This window comes from Pseudochaenichthys georgianus, unplaced genomic scaffold (assembly GCF_902827115.2).
Source record: "Pseudochaenichthys georgianus unplaced genomic scaffold, fPseGeo1.2 scaffold_421_arrow_ctg1, whole genome shotgun sequence".
In the NCBI taxonomy this organism is placed as follows: domain Eukaryota; kingdom Metazoa; phylum Chordata; class Actinopteri; order Perciformes; family Channichthyidae; genus Pseudochaenichthys; species Pseudochaenichthys georgianus.
In genome coordinates this window covers 59,913-87,508 of record NW_027262986.1, presented here as the reverse complement: position 1 = coordinate 87,508, position 27,596 = coordinate 59,913, and the positions used below count along the sequence as shown (strand labels likewise).

General features: G+C 42.5%; 1 protein-coding gene and 1 long non-coding RNA gene across 2 annotated transcripts; both read right to left on the bottom strand.

The window, feature by feature from the left end:
- Positions 1-6,032: 6,032 nt before the first annotated feature.
- On the bottom strand, positions 6,033-24,579 carry slc14a2 (solute carrier family 14 member 2). The gene is made up of 10 exons (XM_034078392.2): positions 24,478-24,579; positions 24,033-24,098; positions 23,746-23,929; positions 12,713-12,902; positions 12,483-12,611; positions 12,063-12,255; positions 7,528-7,675; positions 7,141-7,275; positions 6,947-6,996; positions 6,033-6,854 (listed from the first exon to the last, which is right to left on the bottom strand). Exons 1-10 carry the CDS (start codon positions 24,499-24,501, stop codon positions 6,537-6,539), a joined length of 1,437 nt encoding a protein of 478 aa, XP_033934283.1. The 5' UTR covers positions 24,502-24,579; the 3' UTR covers positions 6,033-6,536.
- LOC117442382 (uncharacterized) lies at positions 15,382-17,988 on the bottom strand. The gene is made up of 4 exons (XR_004551514.2): positions 17,900-17,988; positions 16,895-17,048; positions 15,633-15,701; positions 15,382-15,539 (listed from the first exon to the last, which is right to left on the bottom strand). It is a non-coding gene; the product is annotated as an uncharacterized lncRNA (long non-coding RNA).
- Positions 24,580-27,596: the final 3,017 nt, after the last annotated feature.

Sequence of the window (27,596 nt, the reverse complement as noted above, 5' to 3'; positions counted from 1 at the left end):
AGCCCTGGTCCTCCTCGCAGAGGAAAGACCCTCAGTCCTCTCCAAACCAACAGACAGGACGTCCATCACACGGAGGTTTCTCCCTGAAGTCTCTGCTGCTCTCTGGACACCAGGCTGTCTCAATCCGTCCACACTGAATATGAGAGGGGAAAAATGAAAATAATAAATGCTTTAGACAAACATAAAGTTGACGGTTGAGTTGCTCAGTTTTTTTAGATTGTCAATACTATTACTGTATAACTAATATCTCAGGTTAAGAGGCACATTCAAATAAAGATTGGTCTTTAAATACATTTTGTCTTTTGAATTTTTTGTCTAAAGTCAAGGATCTAGAACTGGTACTTATTTTTAATGATAGTCTGGTTATTATGCTGTTGGCCTCACAGGTAAGAGCACTAACTAGCTACCATCACATGTACCTTAGCTTGACTTAAATGTATTACACGTATGGTTAAGTGATATCAAAATATATATAACTAATGTCATGCAAACATATTAATATTTGCTTGATTCCAGTGTTGAATTTAGCACAATTGCATACAAACGTTAAGGGGTTTTAAGATTCTGAAGTATTATGCTAAAAACTCAATAACTTAGATTATTATTTATAGTTTTGCTGAATAGTTTCATGTCCGCTTACCTTAGAAACGTCAAATGCGACGGCAGTGTGCAGATGGGGAGCATGTTAGTTTAGCTTGGTAGCTTCAGCTAGCTCTGGAACTTCCAGCTGGGTGGCAGCAGGTCCCGCCTCGGCTCCGCCTCTTTGCCCTTATTTGGAGAAGGCGGGAGTTGAACTTTGACGTCACTGTTGAGCCGTTAGTGGCCGACTCCGCCTACTAAGGGCTTCACGGCAACTCTGCAGAATCCTATGGGTGACGTCACGGACCCTACGTCCATACAGTCTATAGTTTCAACAGAACTTTGCTGTCATTATTGGGCACACTAGGTGCAGAGGAGCAGGTACGGTGGAGGGAAAAGCTGCCAGCTTTAGTTCAAGCTTACAACAACACTGTACATTGTAGCACTAAACTGGGAGCCAGAGCCTTTTCTTATCAAGCTCCCCATTTGTGGAATCAGCTTCCAGTTTGTGTTCGGGCGGCAGACACCCTATCCGTTTTTAAGAGTGCGCTTAAGACTTTCCTTTTTGATAAAGCTTATAGTTAGGGCTGATTAGATTCCGCCCCTAGTTTTGCTGATATAGGCTTAGTTTGTCGGGGGACATCTTACTTCTTCCTTCTCTCTGTCTATACCTGTGTACTCTCATGTTCCGATTAACCCAGCTTCCCCAAATGTCTTTCTTTTTGGTGTCTATATACGCTGGGATCCGGAGTCATGGATGATCCTGCGGTCCTGTGTCCTGGATCGCGAGCGCTGGATCTTGAGTCGTGGCTGTGGTCCTGGATCATAAGTCCTGGATGGATATCCTCGTGGATTCATCTTCCTATTATACACACATGCATTTCCAAACATTTGGACTACCTATGTTGCAAATGTATTATCTTTTCAATTTACACACGGCATCTATTGCACGTCTGTCCGTCCTGGGAGAGGGATCCCTCCTCTGTTTCTCTCCCTGAGGTTTCTCCCATTTTTCCCTTTAAACTGTGGGTTTTCTCCGGAAGTTTTTCCTTGTACGATGTGAGGGTCTAAGGACAGAGGGTGTCGTATTGTCATACTGATATTCTGTACACACTGTGAAGACCACTGAGACAAATGTAACATTTGTGATATTGGGCTATATAAATAAACATTCATTGATTGATTAAACTGACTCCCTACTTTGTACTGTTTGGCTGTAACGCCAGACTGCCTGTTGATCTGTGTGTAGGTGTTGTCCCCCCATAGAAAAAGGGAACAATTAATGGCTGGGTGAGAACACACCATCAGACACTGCTTGAAGCGTATAGCCGGGTACGAGCTCATACCAAGCAAAGGCAGAACTGGGACCAGGCACGGTATGATAAAACGGCCCATGCTATCCCCTTGTTGCCCGGAGGGAGGGTGCTGATCAGGAACTTTAGACGGAGAGCCAGAGGCAAGTTGGAACCACATTGGGTGCCTTCTCCCTATGTTGTTGTCTCACAGGTACGGCCTGGCCATCCAGTGTATAGTATCCAGCCAGAGGGGAAGGAAGGACCGATACGGACGATGCACCGCAACAACCTGCGTCCCTGCCCAGCAGGATTATGGACTGAGTCTCAGGTGTGTCCTCAGGAAATTGATTCCCAGCCTAAACAGCCTGTATCCTTGTTGCCTTTTGCTCCTGTAGCTAGGTGGGACTCTCAGCCTACTCCAGTCATACCAGGCCTAGTGCCTGAGCCAGAGCAGTTTGGGGAACTAGAGCAGGTCCCAGCTCAGTTGGACCCTGAGGAAAAGGTGAAGCTACGAGGCGAAGAGGGAACGGGAAGCAAGGCTCTGGACGGATCGACGAGGAAGCGACCGTGAGGCGAAGGTCCACTGTGGAAGTTCTGCTGCACTGCGATTTGCTGTACGGCTGCCAGCCGCTGATCGACGGGTCGTTTGAAGGCAGAATTGCAACGCTCCCAAGTTCCTGTCTATTGCAACACACTCAAGTTCCTGTCTATTGCAACACACTCAAGTTCCTGTCTATTGCAACACACTCAAGTTCCTGTCTATTGCAACGCACTCAAGTTCCTGTTATTGCAACGCACTCAAGTTCCTGTTATTGCAACGCACTCAAGTTCCTGTTATTGCAACGCACTCACGTTCCTCATCATTGCAACGTCCTCAAGTTCCTGTCTTTCGCACCGCGTGCTTGTTCCTATCAGGGCCAGTGCGCATCTGAGTCGGACGCGCTCCGAACTATTGGGAGACGCACGCCAAGTCTCCAACTGCCGTCTTCCGACCAGATTCCTGGGTCGCTCAGTATTGAAACACGCTGCGCTTAAGGAAGGCTGAGAGAAATAACTTTGAACTCCTCTCGGTCTGAGGTGTTCCTGACCGAGAGCGGACCCATAACTATTTTAATTCGGGCCATGTCTTGGCAGGCTGTCACTGGTTAAATGAACAAAGAGAGTATGGAGTGCAAATAGTGCCACTCGTTGTCATTTGCCCACCAGTGCCAGTGACTGTTCCATTTTACTCCTTAGCGGCCAGTGAGTGGGAGAGCATGTTCATTGTGTGATGTGTGTAATGCTTTATTTAAATAGATGTGTCAAAGCCTCCCCCCACACCTGAAAATGACCATCAGCTTTCGGACAAACTGAACGCCTTCTACAGCAGGTTTGATCATTCTCCAGTTTCTCCACTTCTCTGGTGCTCAGAAAACAACCTCCTACTTAACACAGCAAAAACCCAAGAAATAATCATCGACTTCAGGCGAAAGCCACAGCCCAAATCACCTCTATCTATCTCCGGCAAACTCATTTCCACCACAGAATCACTCAAATTTCTTGGCACTCACATAAGCAATAACCTCAAATGGAAGACCAACACAGACCACATCTACAAAAAAGCCAACCAAAGGCTATTCTTTCTGCGGCAGCTCAAGAAATACAGAGTGAGGAAACATCTCCTAATCCAGTTCTACACAGCCATCATCCAAAGCATCCTCACATTATCCATCACCGTCTGGTACAGCAGTTCAGACAACCTCTCCCGGAATAAACTTCAACGGATCATCAATAAAGCATAAAAAATCACCTGCAGTCCCCTTCCAACACTCGAATCACTTCACCACCAACGAACGAATCATTTCTGACCCCTCCCACCCAGGTCACCATGTCTTCCAACTTCTGCCCTCAGGGAGGCGCTACAGGTCACTGTCCGCCAAAACCGCTCGCTTCAAAAAACTGTGTGTTGTACTTTTTATTGTCTGTTTATTATATGTTGAATTGTATGGAACAAGCTGTAATACTCTGCACTGAACACGAATTCCACCAGCCTGGCTGTGTGGTCATTAAAGATTCTAATCTAATCTAATGTGTGTAGTGACTCCCTGATAGAAGTGTCATGTGTGTAGTGATTCCCTAATAGAAGTGCCATGTGTTTGCGTTATTTGCATGCTTTGTGATATTTTACTGTTAGTTGTACCATTGATAGTCCCTCCGGCCAGCAGGGGGTGGGGTAGAGCAGTAACAGCCTGAATGATGGGGTGGTCTATAGGCACTGCATTACTTGGCCTTGTGATACATTTCCATGTGAGAAGCTTGGCTGATATGGTCCCTTACTATTAACTTAATTTATAATAAAGATTATTGTGTTACCTGATATCTGCCTGCTCCTCGTGTGTGTGTTAATTAGGGGATTAAAAGAACTGGGTGCCAGCAAGTGGGCCATTACATAGGGCTCACTCGCGACAGGTGTACATGACTGCACTCGCAGAAAGTGGCTTTGTCCATTTCTCTGTAAACCACAGCCAGTCATTTGTGGACCCAGACACAGGAGCCCACACCCAAAACATTGAGTGGGCATACATGTCCCAGGTCTGGAGACTGCGGGGAAAGCGCACAGTGAAGACTCTGAAGAGTCATCTTTCTTTCATAGAGTGGACACATTGGCTGGCAAATTAACACAAAGATGGTCCCCTAGGCGATTGTTGCTTGACATACGCCACTTTCACAAGTTCTAGATATAAAAGCAATCTCGTTTTGGTTATTACTGTCATTAATAAATTCAGGTTGTTTGTTTATATGTTCCTCATTTATATAAAATGTGTTCATAACATTTGGATTGTTGTTTAAATTAAATTGTAAACTTGAGCGGCTGTAGATCTGTCATTGTCAACAACAGTGTTTGTTTGTTTGTTTGTCAGTTAAACTGCTTAACTAATGGTAAGATAATGGTGGAGAAAAGATTAGGTAATGGGCAACTACTGTTTTTGATGCATTACTTTACTTGAGGGGACACAATCTGCTTAAGCACTTATTGTAAGTCGCTTTGGATAAAAGCGTCAGCTAAATGCAATGTAATGTAAAAGTAACGGTAAGGTAATCATTAGATAATGGGCAACTACTGTTTTTGATGCATTACTTTACTTGAGGGGACACAATCTGCTTAAGGAACGGTAAGGTAATCATTAGGTAATGGGTAACTACTATTTTTGTATGCGTTACTTGAGTTTACCGTACCCAAACTGCCTAAGTAATTGTAAGGTAAGTAATGATGACTTAAGCAGTAACACGTGAGTTGGATCCACCTCCACCAGTCGATCCAGTGTGGGACCCAAGCCAGCCGAAGATGGCAGGTTTAAAAGTGCCTTGCTGCAGCGGACCATTGCTTTGGTCAAAGTCACCCAGGAACTCCTCATTAACTAACCATTAACAAATGATTCATTAATGCAGTACCCCCCAGTCTGTTACTAACCATCAGTTCTTCAAGCGCAGTCACTCAGGAACTCTTCATTAACTAACCATTAGCCATCTCGTCGTTCCTTATTCAATACTCAGTAACTAAGCACATTTTGTGTACGTTATTGTAAAGTGTTACCTTCTCGCCAAGTATTTAGCTAGTTCTGAGAGAATAATCAACATTCTGCATGGCAAGACTTACCAAGCAAAGCACTATGACTCCTTGCTAAGAGAACATGTGCCAAAGGGGAGACATGTATCAGATAAGATGGACTAGATGTCCCTAGAGCCAGCAAAACATCAACATATGCCAACAGGCAGGAATAAGGAGACAAAAAGACTCTTTCACATAAAGAGTGCAGCAACTCATGCTCAGCGAGGGGAGTAGAAAGTGATAAACTAGGTCAAAGGAATGGGTATAGGAACAGCTAGGAGCAACTAAGCTAGGCATTATAAAGAGCACAGGAAAAGGCATGCAAGACAGAAATGGCATGCTAATAATTCATTGTAATGTAAGAACCCACACTAGGTTTAGGTCCATACTAGTCTTTGTGCACTTGTACTTGATATATCATTTAACTTTAAAGGAAATTTAATGTGAAAGTAAAATGTAAAGACTATTCTTTGCATTTCTTTCTGTTGAAGTATGTTCAATAAACAATAGTTCTCTCAAATACACACACACCGCTGTTATTTTTATTCATTTTCTTTAATCGTTTATTTAAAGAGGGACAATGCACATTGATGAATAATGCTTTAAAATGTAAACATGCCGGATTTTTGCTTTGAGTTCATTTCCATCCGTAGTCCCTCACATACAACATTTAAGCACATGACATTTATATACTTAGCAAAAATAAATAAATGATATGCAGAAAGAGCATGAGCAGCATACAAGCATTAACCACAAGGTAGTACAATGTAGCAGCTACGACATATAAAGTGCAGGAGGAGATAAAGGAGCTACATAAAGTGCGAGAGGAGATACCCCTGTGCATTTAGATACCCTATACATACCCTACTACCTTTAAGAGAAAAAAATCTGAGTCAAACAAAATTAATTAAAAAAAATAAGACTATAAGTTGCAAACAAATAATTAGTGAAATCATGTAAACTATAAGAATTTTTTCTTTGTTTTAACATATCTTTTTGTTTGCAGTTGTCTTTGCTTCTTTCTCAATGATCAGACTTTTGCTCTCGCTGCAGCTCTTCTCATTTGCGCTCCCTCATTTTTTGTTTTCGACACAAACGTCCCAGGTGGGCGGGACTTTCAGGGGGTGCGAAACAAAACTAGTCCCATACAGCCTCAGTTGCTCTTTCTCGTTCAATATCACCGCTTCCTCGAGAGCCTTCCTCTGCTCCTCTTTCCTCTCTTTCTCAGCCATTTTTTCTTGCTTCTTCATCTTCCAGAAGTAGGCCAGGTTTTTCTCGGGGTAGTTGACTTTAGCCAGAGGCAGCTTGTAGATCTTCTTGGTCTCCGTGGTTAAAAGGAGGAAAGTGAGGGCAGAGAGACAGAAAGGCCAAGTGCAGGATGGAAGACCAAACTGTAGATGACAAAAACATCACATTGCAGATCGTAACTTGCATTTATTATTTGCTGATATATGAATAGGAGTGAGAGAAAATGTTTACTTACGGTGGACATGATATTGGCAATGGCTGAGCTGAGGTACGCACAGAAAAAAGCTGCAGAGCAGAAAAAGAGAGATAAAACTTGGATATAAGAATCCCTCATGTGTGGTCGCTCTCTGCCAATGTTGCATATCATGTCATCATTTGTCTGGATGCATTTTTTTGTAGTGTGCATTTATCTTTCAAGTGTCTACTTACCACATGTGATGGCAAGCAGATGCACCTGCCAGGTAAGAGCGTAAAACATTCCTCCGACAGCAATGCAAGCCAGCACACAGTTGTATCCCCAGAGGCCAAAGTAAATGTCTCCAAAAGGAGCTGCCAGAGCCAAGCCTACAAAATGTTGAATCAAAGCTGTCAAGGGAGTGTCAGATTCAATTTGAGATTAGATGATTTTTTAATAAATAATGACCCTCCTGGTTATTTTGCACCGATTTTGAAGGGGTCATCTTGGAGTTGCAACATATTGACTGTGGCTTGAATTCATTCTTTAAGCGTGTACTGTAAGGAAGCAAAAACACTTGATGTAGCACAGATTGACTTTCACATTTGGCCTCCTGTTGAAGTAATGTCCGGAGCACTCACCTGAAACCATGCCCACGGCAGATCCCAGAACAGCATGAGCGCATGTGATAGGGGAGGAGATGAAGAGTGAGATGATGAAGATTCCTCCCGTCCACGGGTTGTCACAGCCGTACACCTGGCCTACTCCCACGGGCACCGACATGAACAGCTAGAGAGGAACAGACAGAACATAGCTGTAGATCCACCATGATTTACAACGCACAGATTGTTCCAATCATGTTGCCTCATCAAACCTCTTCGGTGTAACGACTCTGATTCATCTGTCAGCTTTGACAACCGCATAATTTACACTTATGTACAGACTACAGTAATGAGAATTATACATGGCTCCTATAGGACATATCCAAACCACAACTTACAGGAAAGGTTTTACGATTGAGCTAATGAATCTGTCACATCTGCATTACACAAGGGTTGACATATCATGAGAACAAAGGTAAAAGCTGTACACAGTGTTCCAGCGCAGGTAGAGGAATCTTAAGTGATCTATAGATTAGATTAGATTAGATTACTTTATTGTCATTACAAAAATGCAAGCACAGTGTAATGAAATTTAAGGATGGTCTAACCATATCGCAAAACAGTCAGTTACATACACATTTATCAGAAGTATATACCAAAAAAAAGGTAAATAGATGGGAAATGTATAAATAGGAATAAATACACAGATAATAATAAATAAATACAGTGAATACAGAATTGCGCTTCAGCACAGCACACGACAACAACTAGGCAGTATGGGACAGCGTGGGGTTCATTGTCAGCAGTCTGACTGCTGAAGGGAAGAAGCTGTGCGTAGTCCTGTTGGTTCTACCCGGGAGGCTGCGGTGTCCCAGAGCGGGTGCCACGTAGGGGGACAAACAGTGTATGGTTGGGGTGGGAAGAGTCTCTGATGATGTTTCGTGCCCTTCGCAGGCACCGCTTTTCATAGACTGAGGCTATGGAGGGGAGTGGCATCTTGATGATCCGTTGTGCGATCTTCACCACCCTCTGCAGTGATTTCTTGTCCTTGACCGTGCAGTTACCGTACCATACTGATATGCAGGTAGAGAGGATGCTCTCGATGGTGCAACGGTAGAAGTTTATTAGCACCTGGGACGATAGGCGGAGTTTTGCCAGTTTCCTCAGGAAGAAGATGCGCTTGTGAGCCTTCTTGACTAGGGCTGAGGTGTTGGTGGTCCAGGAGAGGTCCTCCGAGATGTGGACTCCCAGGAACTTGAAGCTGGTGACCCGCTCAACCTCTTCTCCACTAAGATGGACTGGGGAGTGCGTGCCGTCTTTGTTCCTTCTGAAGTCCAAAATGACCTCTTTCGTCTTCTTGGTGTTGAGAGCCAGGTTGTTGTTAGCGCACCACTCTGCCAGATGCTCAACCTCTTCCCTGTATGCCGTCTCGTCATTGTTGCTGACAAGCCCGACCACTGTAGTGTCGTCTGCAAACTTAACGATGGTGTTTGAGCCATGTACAGGTTTGCAGTCATGTGTGAAGAGGGAATATAGGAGGGGACTTAACACACAGCCCTGTGGGAGACCAGTGCTAAGGATGAGATTCGAGGATGTGAGCTTGCCTATTCTAACATGCTGGGGTCTGTTTGTTAGAAAGTCCAGTATCCAGTTGCAGAGGGAGGGGTCGATTCCAAGGTCACTGAGCTTGGTAATCAGTTTTGAAGGAATGATGGTGTTGAATGCCGAGCTAAAGTCAATGAACAGGAATCGTACGTATGTGTTGCTCTGATCCAGATGGTAGAGGGCAGGGTGTAGTGCTGTGGAGATGGCGTCATCCGTACTCCTGTTCCGACGATAGGCAAACTGGTAGGGGTCAAGTGTGGGTGGGAGGCATGATTTAAGCCGAGCCAGGACCAGCCTCTCGAAACACTTCATGATGGCTTGTTGGAGAGGTGTGCTTGGGAACAGGCACAATGGAGGTGCATTTGAAGCACGTGGGGACTTTTCCTTGGGCCAAGGACAGGTTAAAGATGTCAGTCAGGACCCTGGTCAGCTGCTCAGCACAAGAGCTGAGTACACGTCCGGGGATGCCATCGGGGCCAGCGGCCTTACGTGTGTTTGTCCTGCTCAGTTCAGCATGCACATCTGTGGTGGAGAGTGTGAGGGGCAGATGGTCTGCAGGGAGAGTGGCCCTAGTGGCTACCTCATGATTGACCCTGTCAAAACGAGCATACAAATAATTAAGCTCATCTGGAAGAGAGGGGTCAGTGGACGGGGGGGAGGCCCGGGTGGGTTTGAAGTCTGTGATGGTCTGTAACCCCTGCCACATGCGTCGGGGGTCAGAGGTGTTAAAGTGCTCCTCAATCTTTAGCTTGTGGCAGCGCTTCGCCCTTTTGATGCCCCGTTTCAGCTCAGCCCTGGCTAGACGGTAGTCCTGCGCGTCTCCTGACCTGAAGGCGGTGTCACATGACTTCAGCAGTTGGAGGACCTGCCCATCCATCCATGGCTTCTGATTAGGGAATATTTTGATCTGTTTGGTGGTGGTGGCATCACTGATGTAGGTGTTGATGCAATCCAAAACAGAAGAGGTGTATGCGTCAATGTCTACTTGGGAATCCATAGTGGTAGTTAAAGCGAAGTTGTTCCAGTTGGTTATGTGAAGCTGATGCTGTAAATTGGACTCTGCTCCCTCGGGCCAGACTTTCACTGTCTTGACCGAGGGCTTGACTCGTCTGATAAGGGGGTGGTATTTGGGTAGAAGGAACAGTGAAATATGGTCTGACTGACCCAGATGGGGGAGAGGGAGGGCCTTATATGCATCTTTGATATTAGTATATAAAATGATCCAGGGTCTTATCTCCTCTTGTGGGACATGTGACATGTTGGTGGAATTTGGGGAGAACAGTCTTTAGGTTGGAGTGATTGAAATCTCCAGCAATGATGAAGACAGACTCCGGGTGTAATGTCTGTTGCGTGCTAATGGCTACATGCAGTTCCTTCATAGCTAGCTTAGCATTAGCATCGGGTGGTATATAGGCTGCAATTGTAATGATGGAAGTGAATTATCTGGGCAGATAAAAGGGTCTGGATTTAACCATGAGAAATTCTATGTCGGCAGAACAGTGCCTGGTAGGGGTGTAACGGTATCCGTATTCGTCCCGTACCGTCACGGTTCGGACGTCACGGTTCGGCACATGCAGTCACACGGCGAATACGCCTTTTTTTTACGAGTGGGAAAAAAGTAATTCAGGGCAGTATCCACTACACTATATATAATCCAGGGGGCGGTATTGCGCCTAAAAGCTGTTTGCCAGCCGCCCTTAAACAACAAATGAAGAACAAGAAGAAACAACAACAAAACGAACAAAATACAAGAAGAAGAAAAGTTAGTATGGCGATTTCAGATAACACACAGGAGCTAGAACCCACCTGCTTCTTTTAAATCAGCTGTGTGGGAACAATTCGGGTTCCCTGTGGACTACAATAACGATGAGGTGTGCGAGTGGTGGATCGGACGAGGACGGTGTGTCGGCGTTGTTCTACAGCGGTGCGGTATGCTAATGAAAACACACGCCAAACATGCTAAATCATATCAGAAGGCATCACCCAGATTTGCCAATCACCGGAGCCTGGCGAAAGACAACAGCTGTTCAACAGCTGATCCCCGCTGTTTTTAAGAAGCCAATAGACATGAGAGCCGAGAGACCAAAATAAATAACGGAAGCTTTTGGCATATGTTTTTCAACGACTTTGCGTTCTTGAAACACTTTCTTATTATTTATGATGTAATATTTTCAAGACATCCTTTTTAGTTTTACAGCTTGATGAAACCTTTTTGTTTGACATCAGCCATTATAGATAATATGGCCACCTGAGTGTGTGTGGTACTGTTTGTGGTTTGTTTTTAACTGTTTAATACAGTTAATTATTCAAAATGTCAGAGTTCTTTATTTTTAAACTGAAACTTGCACTACTGTTCAAACATAAATAACAACAAACCTGGAATTATGCATTTGGGACTTTTTTTTGCTTTTTTGTTGTTGTACCGAACCGTACCGAACCGTGACCTCCAAACCGAGGTACGAACCGAACCGTGACTTTTGTGAACCGTTACACCCCTAGTGCCTGGTAATGGTGCTGTTGTCTGTACACCAGGAGTTGTTGACATAAATGCACAGTCCTCCTCCGCGCATCTTACCACAGTCAGCTGTTCTGTCCGAACGGGTGCAGTGAAGGCCTAGTAACGCGATCGCGCTATCAGGAACGCCCTCGTGTAGCCATGACTCTGTGAAGATCAGAATGTTTGTGTCCGTAATCCGTTTATTGTTTATAATCCACAGTCGTAGATAGTCCATTTTGTTCACCAGAGACCGCACATTTGCAAGGAGAAGGCTGGGGAGAGGGGCGCGGTGCGGAGCCCGTTAATGGGGATATCCAGTGGTCCGACATGTAACCCAATGTCCAGAAGGTCTTGTCTGCTGTACAGTGGGTTAGAACAGATGTTCTGGACGAACAGAGTAAAGTTAAGTGTGCAAATAATAACTAATTTGCCGAAACTGGCGAGACCAAACATATCCTGCCATGGCACTGACCTTGGCTACGTCAATCTCAGCCCAGGTGATGTTGGCCAGCTCTGAGCGCGGCTGAATGAGGACTTGGGGGAAGTAGTGGTTGTAGTGTCCCGTGGCGGCCATGTGGAGACACACCAGGATGTTGAAGGGCAGGGTGAACACTGGCAGGTCCCAGCGACTGTTGATCGATGCTATGGCACTGGACACAATCGGGCTAAAACACAAGGATGCAACATCACTAGTATTAGATTTATAAGAATGTGTGCTTGTATCTCTTCATGATTATAGTCGATTATACACATTTTGAGCATGACTTTGATACGGTTATCTCCAACATAATGAAAACATGATGTGTTTTGGTTAATTTATCTGCTTTTGAACGTTTACCTCCTATTTCTCATGATACAAATCTTTTGGTCAAAAGTCAATCTAGTGGCTTACCACATCATGGACATGAAGATGTTGGGTAGCAGGAGCCACCAGTACCAGTCTCCTTTGTGGGAGAACACAGCCATCAGCAGACCCACCAGGATACCATTGTAACCGTACAGCCCTGCAGCTATGGACCCCCTAAATAAAGAGTTATTTAAATAAATAAGTTGCTGTACAAAAAATATTCCTGTCGTGGTGATTAATAGACATTATTTTCTGTAGTATTAGTTTGTTCGAACCTGTTCTGTTGCAGAATAAGGGCAGAGATGGTGGCAAACAGAGTGCCCACAAAGCCATTCAGGGCCCACCAGTAGTTCTGCAGGATGAGGCCTGCAAAAATGATGAGGCCGCTCAAAGGGTTATTGACGAACATCACCTGAGCAGCTCCACGCAAAACCCAGTCCAGCAGCTTCAGCAGGAAGAACTGTTCTGGAAGACGGAAAGAGAGAGACGGAGAGCGTTGACATTTTCCTAGAGCTGCTCAATGGGCTTCCTTCCAGTGAATGTGCAAGATTTGTTCTTCAAAGAATCACTATCTGTGACTCTGACAGTAATAGTGACAGCAGGTATTTGTCCAAAGCCACAGAAGCCATATTGCATGGATAACTGGTTCATCCACTAAAACAAACTATTGTAGTCTTCCAAGGGACCATGTTGCACACTGTTGATCTTTGAAACTCATAGACTTACTTGTATGGGCTCAGAACAGTCTCATAATACACGCATGCACACAGAAGGATTCACACTTGTATTTCATGATGCGCAAAAGGATTCAAAGTTGTATTTCCGGATCCATACTTGTGTTTTTCAATGCACACACAAATGTGTTCCGTTTCATATACATGTAAATAAAATCCAAATACAGAAAAAAGTTTTACACTTGTATTGTTGATCCTCACATATTTGTTTTCTGTTTAAAACCGCTGAACCTGCAAACACAAACCGCTTTCTGTGCACGGATCGCTGTGCATTCGTGTGTGGGTTTTTTGAGACTCCCCTGACGGTCAGCCGATTCGTACTTGTAATTGTTTCTATCTATAGCCAATCAGATGTCTCCTTCATTCTAAGCCAATCACATGAGCGCGCCCCCACGAGGGTAGATTTATTGCGTTCATGACACTTCGGCCCATTCCCAAACCGCCCCTGTGTCGGCCCGTCCACACAGCGGCGTGCGCTGACGCTTGCCGGCGGCGTGTCTGAAACTCGACCAACAACCAATCACATGAATCTCCTGACACACAAGCAGCGGTTTGGTTGGCTAGAGCTTGTACTGGCATATGATTCGATCGGCTGACGCTTCTGCGAGGCGTCAAAAGTTGAACATTGCTCAACTTTTTTGCAGCGAGCCACGCCAGCTACGCTCCACGTCGCTTCCCACGATGCATTTCGGCTAAAAGTGACGTCACGCACGCCGCTGTGTGGACGGGCAACCCTACCCCTCCGTTTGCACGTTCACGCGGAGGGTCCGCCATATTGAGGGCTGTTCCAAAGCAACGAGTGTGGAGGGGGAGTGGGCTATCAAGCCCTCAAACAGCGAGTCTGCAGCGGTGCTGACTTGAGACCGCTCTCTACCTGACCGGAGTCACGCTGTGTGTGTCCGTCAGGAAACAAGCTGTTTACAAGTAGTTCCAGCAAACATCCACTGATAAACTGCGATGTTAACAACCTCATGATAACCTCATATGTTTTTAACTAGGCTACCTGTGTTTAGTCTAGAAAAGGTAAATGTGTGCATTTTATTATAAAGTTGTGTATATTTAAAAACTAAGATGCTTATAAACATCAGGTTTAAAACTAAAAGAGCTTTGAAACACAATGAAAGATGTTTGGAGTTTTATTTGAGTTATTCATTTAAACTTTTTGTCTAAGAGATGCTGATTTGAAACCGTTGTTACATGGTTGTTACAGGCATTTCCTGTTTCTGCCGGAGAGAGGGGAGGCCGTCCCAAAGCTTGCTGCTGTATTTACGAGAAGGGTCTAGCTGCGGCCGCGGACAGTTCACGACGGTACACGACACGCCCACCTGACACAACACTACGGTGGCTGAGAGGCACTACCGTACATGGCAGATTACAAGCGAATTGACGACACTACACGACACGCCCCCTACACGACACGACAGTGGTTGAGAGACCGTACATGGCAGATTAAAAACGAATTGCAAATGTTATTGTAGCATTTTAAGCAACTATAGGCAAATTAATGAATAATAACCTATCAGTTTGAGAACCCCTTATCCCATTTTGATGGTTGACATCTCATTTGAACAGTGAAAGCCAGAATGACAGCAGGGGTGAATTTTATTTTATAATTTTGCAAAAGTCAAAGATATGTTTACTGTATATTATAAAAATGCTTGTCATGTAGGCATACTGGAGATGGAAAGGCTTTAGTCAGTGTTGTAGCTGAGATTCTTACCGTTCCAATGATGTATTAATAACTTGGATTTATATAGCGCCTTTCATGAGACCCAAGGTCCCTTTAAAAAGAAGAACAGGAGTAGAAACAAACATAACAAAAGGCAGTCAGACAAAACAACAAATAGATTTGGGGCCAAAGGCCTTGGCAGACAGATGGGACTTGAGGGCCCTTTTGAAGGCGTCAAGCATGGGGATGTTGCAGATCTCCGCAAGGAGAGCGTTCCAGAGAGTGGGGGCTGCCATACTGAAGGCTCTGTCCCCGAAGGATCGCAGGTTGGTGCGGGGGGCCAGAGTCTGAAGACCGCAGGTTCCGGGGTAGGGCATGTGGGAATTGTATTGATTTGATACAAGCAAGCCAGTGTTTCATTGTGTACTTTCAACTACAGTATATGGTCCGGCAAGTTCAGCATTCACTGTGATGTCCATAAAATAAGACACTGATACCGTTTTCCTCAATGAACATTTATTGAACAGAACATCATGTGGAAAATCAGAGCTGGACAACTTAAAAAAATATTGACCTGCAGAAGTTTAAAGCATAGCCTATTTAAAAACTCCTCGGAATCTTTCACTGAAGTCCTTCAGCCTTTGGTGCGCTTCCTCACTCATGTTCTTGGTGAGGTCATGAGAACAAAGTTCCATCTCACTGATAAGACAAGATGGTATAAAGAAGTCATATGTAATATTATAAAATCACATGCATCAGGGGTTGTACACTTTAATGTGTCCATTCACTAACCGACTCTTCAGGAAGGAAGCTGTAAGGCCTCCTGTTATAGGAGTGGTCCTCGTCAGTGTCCAGAGGCATCTGTAGACAGTCAACCATTATTTTGACATGCACGGTTTAACTCCTCCAAAAATGATCCAGGCTCGATTCAGAATGACACAGTACCACACAAAACAAATGTTGCATGTACCATAAGTTCTATGTAGTATGTGTTTTAGGAGTAGTAACCCACTACCATGTCTGTGAGAATCCCTTCATCGTGAACAATAGGTGAATTGGTGGCCAGAGGGCTGTACGTCAAGGACTGGACATGGACGCAGTCAAACCCGACTAGCCCACTTCTCCGTGCATAGTCATATGCCCTGTTGCACGTTTCCAACTGACAGGTGATACCCAAGTTAGATTTTTGGACATGAATACACGGCACAGGACCCTTAAAGATCCTGGAAAACTGCAAAAAGTCCCCTTTTTTTAATCTATGCACTGTGATTTTAGGTGGCGATTTTCTGTGATATCCGATGTTTTGGATGAGTGGTGCCTTTGTAGGTTTTTTATTTTAAGTTGTAGGCTACAAAAACAACATGTTGTGGTTTAGCGCTTTGACATCAATTTTGTGGGCTGTGGAAATATTGTGCCATGTTGCTACAGCAGCCGGAGCTATCACTGGAGCGGCCGTCGGGGCCATCACTGGAGGAGTCGTTGTGGTTGCTGGGGCCGCCGCCAACGTAGTTGGATGTTCAGTGCAGCAGTTTTTAAAGTGACTAAAGAACATCTCCTTTCTCCCAATGATTGTTGGGCAAAAGCCACAGTGATAATGGCTGCTGGCCACACATTTGAGATGGCATTTATAAACATTATAACCTAAAAAAGAGACAGAAAGTGGTTTAGAGAATTCTAGAAACAAACCAAAATGAATTTCTTGTAAATATGCCATTTGAAACAAGGTGTTTGTACGAGAGCAATAAATAATCATGACACCAACAATAATATGTTTGCCTATAAACTGAATTTTTGCAGATTGAATGTGTGATTATGCTCATATTGTACCTACCCCAAATAAGGATACTATTCGAGCATTATTAACAATTCATAACCTGAATATAAATCTAATTTTTAATGTTCAATTTCTAATTCAAAATTAATTTACACCAAGGATGTCCTGGGGCACAGAAATAACACATGTAATGAGTGAGGCATTAAACACATCTAACAAACAAGTAACATGTAATGTGATGAAGTATACAATGATCATATAGAATTATAGATTTACTTACCTCCATATTTCACAAGTGACCTCTGGTGGCTCTGAAAATGTGCCATCAGACCAGGGTGTGACCTAGTCCTTTCACAAAATGGACACTGGAAGGTGTCCGAGTCCAATTTGTTGAGCTCTGGGCGTGCTCCATCACGGAGTGTTGTGTTGTTTGTCTATAGGTGAATAAAATAGAATACAATTTAAGTGACTTTAATATTGGAAATAGTTAACTCCTTAAACAAGCAGCAATGGACTGGCCTTTTTAATCCTATGGGACAAAGCTGGTCATACTTCCTCACTTTCAGAAGGTAACCCTTTAACTGCCAGCGCCACCATTTGGTAGAGCACATTTTGTGTCTTGATATCTTGTTGAAAAAAAAATAAAAAAGTTGAACTCCATCTGATTCAGCCAGCTCTACTCTTTGGTTGATATGTTAGGCACAAAACAACCTCTAGATTTCACTGTGGTTCGAACAGAAAGCCCTTCAGCTAGTTTAAATGTCAGGCCTACAGCATGGCCACAAACCCCATCTAAAAACAGAGGCTCTGTCCTAATTACCTGATTGCATCCACCTGGGTTACTTGGCTCTACCCAATAACTACCATGTAACTTTAAACCACACTTAAAATAATAATTATACATATTTACATGTCTACAGTATAGCAGCTAATACATGTTTTAAATAAAAAACATTCAAATGTGAAAGACACCTTCAATTAATATTTAAAACTTACACAAAATCAGATTCTTGAAAAATTAGAGTACATGCATTGTTCCATCTGTCAAGCTAAGATATATACATATATCTTAGCGTGACATGCTAACTGAACGTCGAGCATGTCAAGCTAAGATATACATATATATATATATATATATATATGTATTCCATTCCTTTACATTTAATATTTAAAATACAAATCAGCAAAATAAACACAATTACACTGCGCTAAACAGCCACGTCGACAAACAAACGAGAACCTAAATAGTATGTAATTATATCTAAAACCACAATACGTTAATTACCTGTACTCGGTGCGCCATATTGTTTGTTGTATGTTGTCTGTAAACCTCCATGTCTCCTTAAATATCCTTGCGTCAGCATCTCACGTGTTGGGCGTGCTCTCTTCTGACCATATTTGGAAGTACAACTTTCGCGGCCGCAGCTAGACCCTTCTCAGCCACCGTAGTGTCGTGTCAGGTGGACGTGTCGTGTAGTGTCGTGTAGGCCCAATCCCAAACCACTCCCTCGACCCTACCCCTCCGTGATGGAGTGAACTCCGTCTGTCGCCACACTCGCAGCTCAACGAGGCTCCCTCCTGTCAGATGGAGGGAGTAAATACAGCAGCAAGCTTTGGGACGGGCTCCCCTCTCTCCGGCAGAAACAGGAAATGCCGTAACTGTATGTAACAACGGTTTCAAATCAGCATCTCTTAGACAAAAAGTTAAAATGAATAACTCAAATAAAACTCCAAACATCTTTCATTGTGTTTCAAAGCTCTTTTAGTTTTAAACCTGATGTTTATAAGCTTCTTAGTTTTTGCAACGGTCTGTAAATATACACAGCTTTATAATAAAATGCACACTTTACCTTTTTCTAGACTAAACACAGGTTTGATCCTAAGTTAAAAACATATGAGGTTATCATGAGGTTGTTAACATCGCTGTTTATCAGTGGATGTTTGCTGGAACTACTTGTAAACAGCTTGTTTCCTGACGGACACACACAGCGTGACTCCGGTCAGGTAGAGAGCGGTCTCAAGTCAGCACCGCTGCAGACTCGCTGTTTGAGGCCTTGATAGCCCACTCCCCCTCCACACTCGTTGCTTTGGAACAGCCCTCAATATGGCGGACCCTCCGCGTGAACGCGCAAATGGAGGGGTAGGGTGTAGGGTGTAGGGTTAGGGTGTAGGGGGCGGTTTGGGAATGGGCTGTAGTGTCGTGTACTGTCCGCGGCCGCAGCTAGACCATATTGGTATTTACTCCCTCCATCTGACAGGAGGGAGCCTCGTTGAGCTGCGAGTGTGGCTACAGACGGAGTTCACTCCATCACGGAGGGGTAGGGTCGAGGGAGTGGTTTGGGATTGGGCCTTCATATACGCATTTTGCGCAGTCCGGCCAGCTCGCTAAACAGAGGGCGGAGCTTCAGGTGATCATGCAGAGCTGCGTGTCTCTGTCAGACTCAGCAGCTGATCTTGGGCCTCATTTATAACGCCGTGCGTAGGATTCACGTGGGAAGGTTGCTTCCGTAGTAGAAATCCAAAAAATAGGTACAGAAATGTTTCGACATTTTCCGATTCACCAAACATTGCGCACCGGCGAGGAAAGTGCGTACAGCACTTCCTACGCCTGTTTCCCTTTATAAATCATAACCGACTCGAAATGCGGTGCAGCTTTTGCGGGCTTCACGTAACGCCCATATTTGCCTATAAATAGTCAAAGAAACGCCCATTAATTCATTCATTCTGACTGACTTTATGAAGAAGATCGCAGGAAATGATGACAGAACAGCTAAAAAGACATCTCACACCGTGTCAGATTTGGGTTATTTTGGGAGGTGGAGATAAATCATATTGTTTGGTGGATGCCGTTTGAACCAGAGTAGCAGCATGGAGGTTGGATCGTCACCAAAATAAATAAATAAATGGCCCGAAAAAGGTTCATGACAAAATAAATACACATAGCCTTCCCCAGGCAGTGTGTTTGTACTGGGGACAGGAGACACCCCCTTGATGAGAAACTGTAAGAAGTGATCGGGGAATCCCTCCGGAGTGGAGTCATGACGACTGGATCTGAATTATGTTTTTGTATTTGGTGGTTTGTGTCCCAGCTGTCGATCAGCTGTGCGCAGCGTCTCCATTGCAGCAACTCTATATCCACCAGTTAGAGGAAATACAACTAATGTGTTGTGTTATATTAGCTGTACAATTTACCACATATGGTGTTCTTAGCTTCCATACCTCCTGTGTTTTACGAGCGACTTATCAAGTCTTGGCAAATGGCATAAAACACGAATAAACATGGTAGTAAAACCATGCTCGTATCTACAACCTATAGAAATGCAACACGGCGTCAGTTTAAAGTAATTCTGTCCTCCTGCTTACCGCATCATTTATGAGAAAACATTTCATAACATTAACACAACATATTCGAGGTGGTTTTAAATAACATATCCGTATTTATTTATTTCTCCAGGTTATGTTTTTGTGTGCACTGAGGAGTCTCAAACAGGCGTTTGTTTCATCATTTTAAGATTGGCTTTAATCAATGTTTGAAAATGAATTCTTCATGATAAATGAGAGGTAACATTTTATTGATGGTATTATTTCCACACATTTCTCTCCATTCTTCCTTCTGCCAATGGTGTCGCAGTTTCTCGTCCCTCCCGTTGTTGTGCTTAGTATGGGTTAGAGTTTGCGTGAAGGACCGCACATTTTCCCGTCAAGTTAGTATTTTATAAATCGCAAACATTGCGTAGAAACTGGCGTACGCCATTTTTTGAGAGTATATCCCTTTATAAATGAGGCCCCAGATCTCTCTCTCGCGTCCGGTTACACTTCACTCGCGTTTATGTCCATATCGATCAGATCCAGCTCTCCTGATCGGCCTTTATAGAGAGCACTGATCAAACTATTAAGAGTGAATATCGGCCGATAATGACCGACGGGGCTCCCCCCGTTGACAGTTCACTGTCTAGCACTGGCTTCGTAGTGCACTGCTCGATTAGGCTAAGCTAACCTGTAGCTGCTCCCTCCACACTCACAACAACTTCATACAGAGATAAATAAAGCAGCTATATTTGCCATACAGGAAACACACAAAACGGTTTTGCCTGCCGTTTTTGTGTACACAAGCATTCATCAATGGTTCGGAGAGTGGCGCTGTACCTTAATAATATAAAAGATTGTATTTGCGTGCATTTCCTGTTCGGAAAGTGGCAATGTACTAACTGAGAGCATGGATGTATAATAAGAACTGGATACAGCGTGGGAGGCGGGGCCTCATTCATTCCTATGAGAGTTGCTCATTAGCGCATGATGACAAAATGGCCCAACTTTTGAGAGAGCGAAACGTCACAGATTACCCGGCATGCCTGAGAAGTACCCGTATGTGCACTCATAGAGCATGCGCAACTTTAACCACGCCGCCCAAAAGGCTCGTTCACATTAAGCACGTGAATTTGCGTACACGTAACAGCACCGCCTGTTCATGACAGCATGGTACTGGATTTATATTAACGAGGCGGCAGTTAGCAGCTAGCTAGTAAATTATGCTAAGTTACACATCAATCGCTATGTACTTTTATATTACGCTGACATCAGGATCTAGTGATATCCAAGCAACAGAGCTTCATTTAGCATGATACTTGTGTGGGTTGTACATGAAACCACTTGGTAATATATAAAAATGTATATGTTGAAGCCTGTTATGATCAATTGTGAGTTAAAACTTTATCTAAAAAGTAAAGCTGATGATGGATTACTGTGGTGGAGTTAAAATAACAATAGCCTATTTCTTTTTGAAATGTGATGGAGTAAAAGGATAGTAACTGTGATTATTCATGTTAAGTAGCCCACAAGTAACTAAAACAATTGCAAGTGCAATAAGAAGCTACAGGAACGTTAATCTACGTCGGTAATATTAACTTTATTTAATACAAGATTTACGGTACAAGATTTACATCATACAGCCCATGTAGTATAATATTTTACAAATTATGAATTACAGCAAACATGTGCAATATATCCATTATTACAGCTCCGTGGGCTGGCAGTAAGGCGATATGGTCCGTTGTTATTGTGCATCCATGGGTAAAGAGAAACTCATGTAGTGCTGAACACGTAACTTGAACGTGCCGTGCCGGGCATGGAGCCTGCCTGCAGGCAGGCTCCATGGACCTGTCAGCTCCGGACTGCGCAAAAATGCGTACATGAAGCGCTACGTCATGAACGCAAAAACTCTATCCTCGCGGAGGCGCGCTCATGTGATTGGCTTAGAATTGAGGATACATCTGATTGGTTATAGATAGAAAAAATTACAAGTACGAATCGGCTGACCGTCAGGGGAGTCTCAAAAAACCCACACACGAATGCACAGCGATCCGTGCACAGAAAGCGGTTTGTGTTTGCAGGTTCAGCGGTTTTAAACGGAAAACAAATATGTGAGGATCAAAAATACATCGGCCTACATACAATACTTTTTTCTGTATTTGGATTTTATTTACATATGAAACGGAACACATTTGTGTGTGCATTGAAAAACACAAGTGTGGATCCGGAAATACAACTTTGAATCCTTTTGCGGATCATGAAATACAAGTGTGAATCCTTCTGTGTGCATGTGTGTATTATGAGACTGTTCTGAGCCCATATACTTGCCCTCATTGTGTGTGGATATATATAAAAAACGACATCCCAGCTAGCGGGGAAGGTTCTCACAACTTTGGCTAACATTACCTACAGGTTCTAATAAGGTTTTAAAGAAATGTTTTAATCTGATGTTTAAAGAACCTTTTTAGGATGTTTATTTTTTCAAATAATGTTCCTATAAGGTTTAAGGTTAACTAAGACATAACGTTTTAACTGCAACATTTGAGGATGTTATTGAGAATGTTATTAAGGCCTGAGATGACAGAACGTTTTTTTATAAAATGTTCCTTTAATGTGATTTGTTAACAAAGGTGGAACGTTTTAACTCCAACATTCTAAGGATGTGTTTTGGACGTTGTTGGGTAACACATTAAAGATGTTCTTTATAAAACATTCCCTCAATGTTACATGATAACCAAAGAAGAACATTTTGAAAGCAACATTTGGATAATGTTTTCAGGAGGTTATTTTTTTTTTATAAAACGTTCCTGTGATGCGAAATATTAATACGGTCATGGTCAACGTCAGATTTATTTGTAGTGCACTTTAAAAAATAAACTTGTTGCATTTGTTTGAAAAGGATGTTTAAAAAAATCTGATGTCACCACATTTTCCTTTTAAAAACAAAACAAGCACGTAATTCATGATAGTGCATGTTTGCGTCGGCATGTCTGAGTTCCCAGCTAGACATTGTTGGTTCTAAAAACATTCTGAGTATGTTACCATTCATTGTTCTAGGAATGGTTTCATCGAGAAGTTTTATTTTGGTTCCAAGAATGTACTTCTGAAAGGTAGGATAACGTTCTCTAAAAACATTCTTAAAATGTTGGTGATAACATTGTTCGAACATTATACCCCAAGTGTTTTTGTTGTTTATGCACATATCTCTATTGTCATATGGATCGAATAACCCTTAGAAAACCAAAGACAGACATTTAGAAGAATGGACCGACTATCGCTGCCCGTCCCTGAAACCCCTGTTAGTGTTTGTATGTGATTGTTTCTACTGTGTGTGTGTCTCTCTCCCCCGTTTTAAGAATAGTAGGGCATAATGTTCTAACAATGTTATCAAAAACATTTTCGGAAGATTATCACCAAACATTTTAAGAATGTTTTTAGAGAACGTTATCCTACCTTTCAGAAGGTTCTGGGAACCAAAAGAAAACTTCCCGCTGAAAACATTCCTAGAACAATGAATGTAACATTCTCAGAATGTTTTTACATTTTTGTGTAACTGTCTGAAGAATTCAAAAACGAATCATGTAGCACATTGGAGTAATTACCCCAACCCTAATCCTAACCAAATTGCACAGGTAGTCATTTTCAGATGTGTATAACTGTTTACCACAAATAGGTATTCAACATGTATTGCCCAAAGAAACAATGTCTATCTTCATCAAGTTATCTTTATCATCTAAGACATTTTTAATAGTGTCCTCTTCAATATAATACTGCTGTACAGCCTTTGTGTGGGCTAGAAGTAAGACATTTGAGTCCACTTACTTTCCATCCATTTTCCAAACACCTTCATGTCCCCAGAGAAGTAGGAGATTGCCTTCAGGAACCGGGTCCTGTAGGCGCGCACATTTGAGGACCTTTGCTGCACAGTGTCCACCTCCTTCTTGTCTTCCTGCGAGTTTTCATACACGGGCGGCAGGTCTGGGTTTGCCATCAGCGGTTGGAACTCCTGCAGCCATCATTATGGTTAGAAATGCATTAGAGAATTTTGCTTCAAAAAACACATGAAACATATATCCAGTTTTATATAGAGTGTATATATACTGACTTACGGTTGAGATAATGGCAAGAGAGAAAAAGTCAGTAGAAATGGAGCCGTTGATATTGTTCTGAATATCCTGAGGAGAGGAAAATACTTCACTCAGCAGCACATTCATTTTCTCTTCAGTTCTTATCATGCCTTGCCTTATCATCAGTAATAAAAAACCTTTGTGTAACATATTTCAAAATAAATCATAATCGTCCAATCTTAATTATAAATCTGTTGCTTTATTTATATGTAATGTTGGTACTAACTCTGGTCAATGATTTCAGTTTATTGAGTTTAATTTAATCATCGATCAAAAATCAATGCTCTTGGATGAAGAAAGAATACACCATAACATAACAACATAACCATACACCTAAAATCTTATATCAATATTAGTACCTCTGATAAAAAAAAAGGCAAACATCGGTTAAAGTATAGTCATGTTTCTCAGTCAGAAGTGCTCCTACCTTTGTGCAGACTGATCCAGGCATATGTCCCAGAATAGAAGCAGGCTGCAGTGTTGCCAGCTTCTCTCTTAGACACTTCCACTGAAAGACTTTTATAGGGACAGACCAGAGAGAAAACTCCACCTCCTCTTTTCCTTTTCTCTATCTCTACATGACACAGTGACACTCAACAGTGATAATCTCTGACACACCCGAGGCTCTTTCAACACACACAACATTTCTGGATTCTTTCCTGCATTGATAACCCAAAAATATGTGTACATGAGGTTGTTTATTTCTTTTTTTGCAGGTCATTGTTATGTCACATGAAATGGAACAGAACGTTTTCGTTCGGACCTTGTACATCCGGACCTTAATGAAGGACTAACTTAGGGTTAGTAATTAAGTTAGGGGAACTACATCATGCCTGCAGGTCTCTTGGGGAGAGCTGCAGCTGCTGTATGTGCAAACAAGTGTTATCTCATCACAGGTATTTTAATATTTAAGATTTTAAGAATATAACTCCTTGAATTTTTACCCTACAGAAGTTCAGATGCAAATCTTCCTCACCTATACGAATACAGTACAGTGAACACTTTTGATGTATGGCCCTGTTGTTTTGCATGCTGGTTCAATGGAGCTGTGACAGGTCAATATGTCTGATGGGAAAGACGCAATCCTCCCTTTATTTCCAAATACAAATTTTTTGATGAGCCTTCGTTATTTGATCAATACATTTAGTCTTATATTTATCTCAAGCGTAGCATTAGCACAACAAATCATCTGAAATATAGTTTATTAGAAGCAAGGATCATGACATTTTTGTATTGTTCAGATATATTTGAAAAATAAAGTCAACCCTGCTGAAAAAAAACAGCTTAGACCAACAAGTCTGGTTGACCAGCCAATTGATCATGTTTTTTTTATTGACCAAATGTGTGCAATATGGTCATACAGTACATTGAGAATATTTAAACAGTTAAGTGCATTTCAATTGTTAACACCGAGCAGAATCTTCAAAATAGTTATACAATCACATTGTTTTAACAGTAAAGTGCATGGAAATTGTAAACATTTTTAACATAATCTTCCAAGTGCAATTTACTCAACTATTAAAAAGTGCCAGTAAACAGTCCACTTTTAACAGAAAAAGGTTTCTTCACATCACATTATTTTGTGTTTGTGTCACTCGGCACTAAAACAAGTCAACATCTACTTCAGAACAAATTGTTTATTTGAGGCTCTGGACCTGTTTGAGCAGCTTGGCTCCATCAAGCTCCAAAAACAGTTTTTAGAATACCTCAAATGTGTATTTGAGCTTGTTGGGGTATTCCAGGTTGAGGGCGTAGATGAATCCCATCAACAGTGCGCATGCCTTTGTTTGGTTTATGCACAAATTCAAAACTCTGTCTCCCTCTATGACAATGGACACATCTGCTGGTCCCCTGTCCCCTGGCATCATGGATCACAAGCACCTTCACAGTTTGGTCCACGAAGTTGTCATGCTCGTCCTCCATGTTGAAAAGAAAGAAAGAAAGGCATATTCACTTTAAATTAGGCATATTAACAAGAAGCTATTATACAATATAGGCTTTGTGGTCTAGCATTAAGCCTAATCAATAAAACCAGGGATTGACTTTTTTTAAATGATTTGAAAAAATGTGTGGCAGCGATTAAAAATAAAACAAGATTTCTAACTTATATAAAAAATGTCAGGCCCAGTCAAATTGCCCATCGATCTAATCAATGACATTAAATTGATTCTTTCCCATGAACATAACTTTTCAGTGCATGATTTTATTTATCTTATTTCACTTTAACACCAAAAGAAGGTTTTTGTTTTTAGGTAGTTTTATATGTTAAGTAGCTAAGCACATCAGTAAATTATCCCTAAATAATTTTCCTGTGAATGCTAAACCATTTATAAACACAATAAGATGTTTAGAGATTTACAGCTATAAATTGCATATTTATTTGTTAGGTGTAAGAGTGGTTAATCACAGAAATTAAACAATGGTATCAGAGCAACCTCCGAAATAACTCTTGAAGTGATCAGTCTTTAATGATATACCTGGCTGTCTTGAAAAAGGTCTTCTTGGCGTCCCCCAAGGTCTTCAATCAGGCACCTGGCCACTGCATCCCTTTTTTCCAATACTCTGGGCCTGTGAGGAAATGCATTTTAGTGAGAAGACTTATTTCTGCATTTTCATATTCTTGAATGAAACATTTAAATAAATGTACCTCATCAATTGTGCTCAGAAGAGGGCGCATCCTGGAGCCAGCATCTCCTCCTTTGGCATGCATTAGCTGGAGCGAGTGGTGTTAGTGTACACATCCAGTTTCAGCATCAAAGTCTCTTCCAGTGAAAGAGTTGTTATGTGTCGGAACTCCTTGATCTAATAAAAAGCATAGGGGACAACACTCACAACTCTGACAACAGTGAGTTGAAATGGGAAAAAAATAAACGCAATGTTCTCACCTGAGCCTCATTGAATAAACCAGGCCATCTCTCCTTGAAGACACTGACACGTGGGCTGAGGGTCACCACCTCCACTCCACTACGAATTGTATGCAGGATTTAAAATGTATAGGACTTAGGTGCCGTCTCTGAGGATGTTACACTTATATTCACATTTCTTACACTGAACATTACCAACAAAATAACACAATTAAACATTTATATGTAGAAAAATCCTAAAATATATAACAATGAGCTTTGGCTCTGCTCCGTGGTAATCTATCCAGTCCTCACGATTATACAGTAAGCTTAATGTAAACATAAGTCTATAGGCTATTACTGCAGCTATACCTCAAAAAAGACAAATTAATCATAAATCATTATTACTGTGGCTTGGCAGAATATACGATGGTTATTTTTCACTAAGAGATAGTCGCAAGATAGTTGTCTCAGTATTTATCGTTTCATGCACGCTCATATGAATACAGACACACGAGGAAACTGACGGCCGACGTTAGATAGACTACGGCCCCACACAGTACACAGATGGCAGAAAACGATAGTTACGGCTGTAACTACGGTTCTATGAGTCCCGGATGACCGCCAGAGGCGGTGCTTTAGCACTGGATATGTCCATCGCGCGCATGCGCAGCTCGAGTACCAATAACAACAAAGTCACCTG

Bases quoted from the DNA above. Each gene is read 5' to 3' on its own strand.
- slc14a2 (XM_034078392.2), bottom strand. From the start codon at position 24,501: ATGCCTGGATCAGTCTGCACAAAG. The intron at 12,612-12,712 runs GTTCGAACAAAC...CTCTTTATTTAG, and splicing joins CTTATTCTGCAACAGAACAG to GGGGTCCATAGCTGCAGGGC. The intron at 7,676-12,062 runs GTCAGTGCCATG...GTTCCTCTCTAG, and splicing joins CTGAGATTGACGTAGCCAAG to CTGTTCATGTCGGTGCCCGT.